Source organism: Myotis davidii, unplaced genomic scaffold, assembly GCF_000327345.1.
Source record: "Myotis davidii unplaced genomic scaffold, ASM32734v1 scaffold828, whole genome shotgun sequence".
Lineage (NCBI taxonomy): Eukaryota > Metazoa > Chordata > Mammalia > Chiroptera > Vespertilionidae > Myotis > Myotis davidii.
This window is the reverse complement of record NW_006299391.1, coordinates 115697-123775: the sequence shown is the minus strand read 5'-3', so window position 1 is coordinate 123775 and position 8079 is coordinate 115697. Positions and strand designations below refer to the sequence as shown.

Below are 8079 nucleotides of genomic sequence, written 5' to 3'. Positions count from 1 at the left end.
GAGGGTGGCATCGCAACCTCCTGAGCCGCCCTGCTCTGCGCATGACAGGGGCGGTGCCCCAACTCCCCAATCGGCCCTGCTCTGAGCCCAACAAGGGGCTGCACCTAGGGATTGGGCCTGCCCTCTGCCACCCGGGAGCAGGCCTAAGCCAGCAGGTTGTTATCTCCCGAGGGGTCCCAGACTGCGAGAGGGCACAGGCCGGGCTGAGGGACCCCCTCCTCTTCCCCCCAAGTGCACAAATTTTTGTGCACCAGGCCTCTAGTACTTATACATTTTTCCTGTTTTTATCCACAGCTTTCCCATGGTTTGGTATGGACATTGGGGGAACTCTAGTAAAACTCTCATATTTTGAACCGATTGATATCACAGCAGAGGAAGAACAAGAAGAAGTTGAGAGCTTGAAAAGTATCCGGAAATATTTGACTTCTAATGTAGCATACGGATCCACAGGTATTCGGGATGTACACCTTGAACTGAAGGATTTAACACTTTTTGGCCGAAGAGGGAACCTGCACTTTATCAGATTTCCAACCCAGGACCTGCCTACTTTTATCCAAATGGGAAGAGATAAAAACTTCTCCACATTACACACGGTGCTATGTGCTACAGGAGGTGGTGCTTACAAGTTTGAAAAAGATTTTCGCACAGTAGGTGTCTGTTACTCAAAGCCAGAAATTGATACCCAGTCTCTTCAGTTTTTAAATATGAGGCTAGGTTTCCATCCAGTGTGTTTCTTAGCTTAGTTCCTCCTGCTGATTCATGACTAGCTTTTGATTTGGGGCATTTAAACACCTTTATAAGTTAAGTAAGAAGTGCCAGATTTGGGGTCATTGTTGTATATGATATTTGCTAAAAACCTGCTCTTTTTAGGGACTGCAACAATAAAAAGAACTTTAATTTGGCAGTGTACAAAGCCAGATAGAAATGTGGCTTGAATTATTCTCACCATTATTGTATTGTGCTTGCAGTTGTTGAGTATTAGCCATATAGTCATCTTCCCCAGAGCCACCTCCTTCCCAAACCCCAACTGAAGCCAGTGTCTTCTGATTAGTAGACACTTGATTAAAAGTCCGTTACCCCTTTTTTTCCTGGTTTTATGTTACTGTCTCAAAGGCAGTTTGGCAATTATTTGGATATGGCAAGAGGACTATGTAAGTGTTGATTGGGTTATGTGCTAGTAGAGGTTTGCCAGGCTTCTAGTCCTTTTCATTAGAATCAATATTTAAAAGTTGGTATTTGGGACTACTAAAATTTTGCCTTGAAAATATGCATGTATGCCATTTAATTTCTCAATTCATATAAGAAAAGTGTTAATAGAACAAAAGTGATCATTTATATATGGCTTGCATAAACTACCCCCCTTGTAATTTAGGATTGTTTAAAAGTCTAAATGTTCATTATTATTTTTCTTTAATTGATAATCCTGATTTCAATTTATTGAGTAATTTAAACATACATTTCATCACTTTGAGACCGGTTTGTTTGGGCATATGTTCCAAAAGCCAGGAAAGATGTCAGGCATCCCAAGTCCCTGCCATTGAATGTTAGTTTGGTCCTTTTATCCCATCTTCGTGACAACTGAGATGTCCCCACAGGTTTCCAAAATGCCTCCAGAGATAACACCACCGTCACTGAGGCCACTGGACTAGATAAAGTCCCAAAGAGAATTTGACACAAAAGAAAAAAGTAAAAATGTGGGGGTCGTAGATGATTTTGAAGTTTTGTAAAGTACATGAAAATTATCTATACTAATAAAAGGGTAACATGCAAATTGGTCAGGACGCCCTCACAGTAACAACCAAACAGCAGGCTGCATAGGGCTACAAGGCTGGCAGGGGGGTTAGTGAGGGATGACCAAACGACTGAACAGCAGGCTGAATGGAGCGACCAGGCCGGCAGCGGGGGTTAGTGAGGGACAACCAAATGACTGAACAGCAGACTGTGTGGGGTAACAAGGCCAGCAGGGGGGGTTAGAGACGACCAAACGACTGAACAGCAGGCTGCATGGAGCGACCAGGCCGGCAGGGGGGTTAGTGAGGGACGACCAAACGACTGAACAGCAGGCTGAATGGAGCGACCAGGCCAACGGGGGAGGGAGGCAGTTAGGGGCGATCATGCAGGCAGGCAGGTGAGCAGTTAGGAGCCAGCCGTCCCGGTTTGTGAGAGGGATCCCGGATTGGAGAGGGTGCAGGCTGGGCTGATGGAGAATCCCCATCCCCTGCATGAATTTTGTGCACCAGGCCTCTAGTACAGTATAATTGAGTCAGTATTTTGAATGCTGGTTTTTGTTCACTTTATAAAATTCGTTGATATTTTTTTTGCAGATTGGAAACCTCCACCTGCACAAACTGGATGAACTTGACTGTCTTGTAAAGGGCTTGCTGTATATAGATTCTGTCAGTTTCAATGGACAAGCAGAGTGCTATTATTTTGCTAATGCCTCAGAACCTGAGAGATGCCAAAAGATGCCTTTTAACCTGGACGACCCCTATCCACTGCTGGTAGTGAACATTGGCTCGGGAGTCAGTATTCTAGCAGTCCATTCCAAAGACAACTACAAACGAGTAACTGGGACAAGGTAACATTTTTCTTTTTGCAGCATTCGCACTGTTATGAAATCAATATATTAATACTAGCTTCATCAGAAAAGTATATATTTGTGCAAAAAATATAGATGTGCAAATATAAATTAAAGCGTTGCAGATAATATCATGTAATGACTCAATTTAATATCATTAAGTATTTATATTGGGTTAGTGCCAATTGGCATTAAAACTTCCATAATGTTAAGTGAATTTTTGCCCTGGCCAGTTAAGCATCATCCTGTGTACCAAAAGATTGCCGGTTCAATTCCTGGTCAAGGCACATACCCAGGTTGCGGGTTCATTCTCGGTTGGGGTGCATAAGGGAAGCATCCATCCCATCAAGGTTTCTCTCATATCAGTGTTTCTTTCTTTCTCTCCTTCTCACTTCCTTTCTCTCTAAGTTCAATAAAAACATAAATTGAATTTTTGTCTGGAATGGTTCCAGTGACTTTCTTATTTTCCAAAGCATTTTTCTTTATATTTTTATAGGTGTATGTAAGCCTAAAGCTTGCCATCTGCCGGTTTCATGCAGAGTATTGGATAACGTGATAGGATGAATTAGTATGCGCTCTTTATGGGATAATATTAATGTTCCAAATATCCCTGCAAATTTTCTATAGTACCTGAAATATGAATGTGAAATGAGATTTTTAAATTTTTTCTTATTATTCTGATATATACTTGATTGACATTTAAGGAGGGTGGAGACTCCTTTATTTAATTTAGATTGATTTGGGGATATTTCAGATTGATTTGTGGAAAGCTCGTTTCAATTTTTTAAAATATATTTATTGAGTTCAGAGAGGAAGGGAGAGAGAGAGATAGAAACATCAGTGATTAGAGAAAATCATTGATTGCCTCCTGCACAACCCCCAGGCATGTGCCTTTGACTGCACTCAAACCCAGGACTCTTTAGTCCGCAGGCCAGTGCTCTATCCACTGAGCCAAACCGGCTAGGGCCTCATTTATATTTTAAAGTAGCACTCCTATTTAAATAATACTTAAATTTAATAAAATTATTTTCTTTTTGTGGTGGTTAAAAATCTACCTCCATTGTAATAATGCCAAAGAATTACAGGTATGTACCATAGTTCCCTTTTATCTGTGGTTTTGCTTTCTGCAGTTTCTGTTATTGTAGTTCGAAAATATTAAATCATAATTTCCAGAGTTAAACAGTGTATGAGTTTTAAAGTGCACACTGTTCTGAGTAGCATGATGAAATCTCCATGCTGTCTTGCCCATGATCCTCCCTTTGTCTGATCTCTCCACTCTGTGTATGTACACTCACTCCCTACCCCTTAGTCACAGAGTAGCATCTTGATTATCAGACCCGCTGTGGCGGAGTTACAGCACTTATAGGAAGTGATTATTTTATTCAATAATAATGGTCCCAAAGCACAAGAGCAGTGATGCCGGCAATCCAGACATGCCAACGAGACACCTTAAAGTTCTTTAAGTGATAGTTCTTGACTTAATAAAGAAAATAAATCGTATGTTGAGGGGAATAAATTTTCTATGCCTAAAATTGTGAAGGAGAAAAATGCCTGCTAGTTCTGCTAGCACGCCTCAAACTGCCAACATTACAGCAACAGTGTGTGATAAGGGCTTAGTTAGTGGGAAAGGCATTAAACCCGCGGTGGAAGGTGAGCAGAACCTGTGTTCTGATCGATGGCTACGTGGTGCCCCAGAAGCACTGAGCCTACAGGAGGACGTCAGCCCGGGGTCCCCTGACACGAGTGCACACGTTCACATAACTTATTAGTGTATTGTTAGAATTGTTTATTAGTGACTGATAATCGCTTATTATGCCTAGTTTATAAATTAAAGTTTATTATGGGTACATATAGGAAAAATAGAGTTCATTACAATCTGCGGTTTCAGGCATCTACTGGAGGTCTTGGAACGTGTCCCCCACAGATAAGAGGGGACAACTATATTACCTACTTAACGCGTTAAGCGCCCTATCAGTCACCAGTGACTGACACTATACTTTCCATCCAGAAGACAAAACAGTCTGGGCACTTAATGTGTTAAATCGATTCTAAAAGATAGAAATTCAGCCTGTTTACTAAATTCCAACAGTGATTCAAGGATAGAACCTGTTTGAAGTTTAGGTGAGACGAGGGAGCAACGGCTTTGATTTTAGGGATTAGAGAGACATGATTTTATTTTGTGAGCATATCCAAAAGAATAATAGAACCAAGTAAACTTCTGTCTTAACATGATGCCCAGCCTGACATAAATCTCCTCGCTGTGTTTATTTCTGGGTCCTGAAAATGGTAACGTAGCACTGAACTGCTTTCAGCCTTGTCAGGCCAAGTAAGTAGGCCTTCCACAAAATCATTTCCTGGAAATCATGTAGAATCAGAAGTTTTCTCCTTTCACTTCAGATGGTACACATTTTTAGCACTTAATCCTTTTACATGCACATAAAAACATTTATTGTTAACAGTAAAAAGTATAAAGGATCAGATGAAGTTATTGGAAGATATAAAAGATCCTCCTGCCCTAGCCGGTTTGGCTCAGTGGATAGAGCGTCGGCCTGCGGACTGAAAGGTCACAGGTTCGATTCCGGTCAAGGGCACGTACCTAGGTTGTGGGCACATCCCCAGTGGGAGATGTGCAGGAGGCAGCTGATTGATCTTTCTCTCTCATCGATGTTTCTGACTCTCTATCTCTCTCCCTTCCTCTCTGTAAAAAATCAATAAAATATATTTAAAAAAATAATAATAATAATAAAATAAAAGACCCTCCTGTCCTCTTGTTGTTTCTTCCAAGTGATCTTTTTCCTTTTATTCTTTGACCTGACCAGTTAGGTTTTGCTAAGCATTTTTAACCTTTCCTCATGTTAATGTTTCAGCACTAAGCATTAGCAATATGTTGTTTCTATGTGTTTATTGAATAAATAAGTCCTCCACCCTTTTACTCTGGAGAAAGAATACAGTGTGTAAATGCAGCTCATAGAGTTTCTTTATTTTCTTTAGCCTTGGAGGAGGTACCTTTCTGGGCTTATGCAGTTTATTGACTGGCTGTGAAAGTTTTGAAGAGGCTCTGGAAATGGCATCCAAAGGGGACAGCACCCACGCTGACAAGCTGGTCCGTGATATTTATGGAGGAGATTATGAAAGATTTGGTCTGCCAGGTTGGGCTGTAGCATCTAGGTAAGTTTAACACTTGTGTTGTAATTAAAGTTGTTTATTTATATCCAAAATATATAAGGAACTCATATAACTTACACTAAAAAAAAACCCCAAACAATCCAATTACAAAATGGGCTGGGGTCCTAAACATACATTTCTCCAAAGAGGACATACAGATGGCCAATAGACATATGAAAAGATGCTCAACATCACTAATCGTCAGGGAAAGGCAAATTTAAGCCATAATGAGATACCACCTGTCAGGATGGCTATCACCAATAAATCAGCAAATAAGTGTTGGCCAGGATGTGGAGAAAAGGGAGCCCTGGGGCTTTGTTGGTGGGGTGGCAAATTGAGGCAGCCACTATGGAAAACAGTATGGAGGTTACTCAAAAAGATTTAAAGTAAAACTACCAAAAGTTCCGGCAATCCTACTTCTAGGTATTTATCTGAAGAAATCCAAAACATTAAATTGAAAAGACATATTCACCCGTATTTTCATTGCAGTGTTAATAACAGTAGCCAAGTTATGGAAACAGTCTAAGTGTTCATTGATAGACAATTGGATAAAGAATTTGTGATACTGTGGAATAGTACTCATCCATAAAAACGAATGAAGTCTTCCCATTTGCCACAACATGAGTGGACCTAAAGGGTATTATGCGAAGTGAAATAAGTCAGACAGAGAAAGACAACTATTACATGATTTCACTTACGTGGAATCTAAAAAACAAATGAATAACTTACAGCTACAGAGAACAAATGGATGGTTGTCAGATGGAAGAGGATTGTGGGGATGGGTGAAAAAAGATTGGATTAAGATGTATAAATTGCAGCCGTATCAAATTCGGTGCCTGCCCACCAATGGCGGGCACTGGCCCAGAAGGCTGCCACAGAAACACTGTGGTGCATGGGCCCTGATCCCCTCTGCTGGGCCTCAGGGATAAGTTTGGCTACAGACATCAAGGAAAAAAGAAGAAAAAAGGAAAAAGAAAAAAAAAGATGTATAAATTACCAGATATAAAAACAGTCACGGGGATGTAAAGTACAGCCTAGGGCAGTGATGGCAAACCTGTGACACGCGTGTCAGACACGCGAACTCATTTTTTTGGTTGATTTTTCTTTGTTAAATGGCATTTAAATATATAAAATATGTCTTTATTATAGTTGCCAATATCAATAAATTTCTATATGACATGGCACCAGAGTTAAGTTAGGGTTTTTCAAAATGCTGACACGCCGAGCTCAAAAGGTTCGCCATCACTACCCTAGGTAATATCTATAATAATGAAAGCATAATATGCTAATTAGACCGGACAACCTTCTGGACAAAGCTGGGGCTGTGAGGGGAGCCTGGGTCCTGGGTACCAGAGTGAAGCCAGTGCTGGCAGCCGGGGGATGGAAGGCCTACTCTTCATGAATTTCATACATCGGGGCTCTAGTAGTCAATAAAAATGTAATAACTATGTATGGGTGTCAGATGGGTACTAGAATTATCAAAGTGATCATTTCCTATGTTATATAAATGTTTAGTCACTAAGTTGTACACCTGAAACTAATAGAATATTGTATGTCAACTGTAATTGAAAATTAAAAAATAAAGTTGCTTATTTAGTTTTTAGAAAGTGTTAAAGATATCAGGAAGTTGTAAGGGGGCTTCTTCTTACTCAGTTTAGATTCTGAGTTTTGAAGGCTCATGTAGTTTGAGAATTAGATCTTAGATCAGCTGTGGGCAGACTACAGCCCGTGGGCCGGATCCGGCCCGTTTGAAATGAATAAAACTAAAAAAAAAAAAAAAAAAAAGACCGAACCCTTTTTTGTAATGATGTTTATTTTGAATTTATATTAGTTCCAACAAACACTCCATCCATGCTTTTGTTCCGGCCCTCCGGTCCAGTTTAAGAACCCATTGTGGCCCTCGAGTCAAAAAGTTTGCCCACCCCTGTCTTAGATGTCTTCCTGAGAGCACCCTATAGGAGACCATTTTTATTAATCCTTGAGTATTCTTTCCATGATTATGTCTTTTCAAATTAGTGTTCTGGACTTCTTCAAATACCCAGAGGTAGGATTGCTGAATCTATGGGATTTCCATTTTAAATCTTTTGCAAATACAAATACATATCCTTATCCTCTCCTTACTTAGAAGGTAACATTTATATACCATTGACTAGCATACTATATATCAGTGGTTCTCAACCTTCCTACTGCTGCAACTCTTTAATACAGTTGCTCATGTTGTGGTGACCCCCAATTTCATTGTTACAAATTGAACATAATTAAAACATAGTGATTAATCACAAAAACAATATGTAATTATATATGTGTTTTCCGATGGTCTTAGGCGACCCCTGTGA

The 8079-nt window shown here is 40.2% G+C and overlaps 1 protein-coding gene across 1 annotated transcript in view; it reads left to right on the top strand.

Moving 5' to 3' along the window:
- Positions 1-270: 270 nt before the first annotated feature.
- The window catches only part of PANK3 (pantothenate kinase 3), a 14847-nt gene continuing 7038 nt past the window's right edge, over positions 271-8079 (top strand). The window contains exons 1-3 of the mRNA XM_015571269.1: positions 271-647; positions 2325-2578; positions 5570-5746. Of these exons, the coding sequence (XP_015426755.1) occupies positions 312-647; positions 2325-2578; positions 5570-5746 (767 nt within the window). The 5' untranslated portion in view covers positions 271-311. The remainder of the gene's footprint in view (positions 648-2324; positions 2579-5569; positions 5747-8079) is intronic.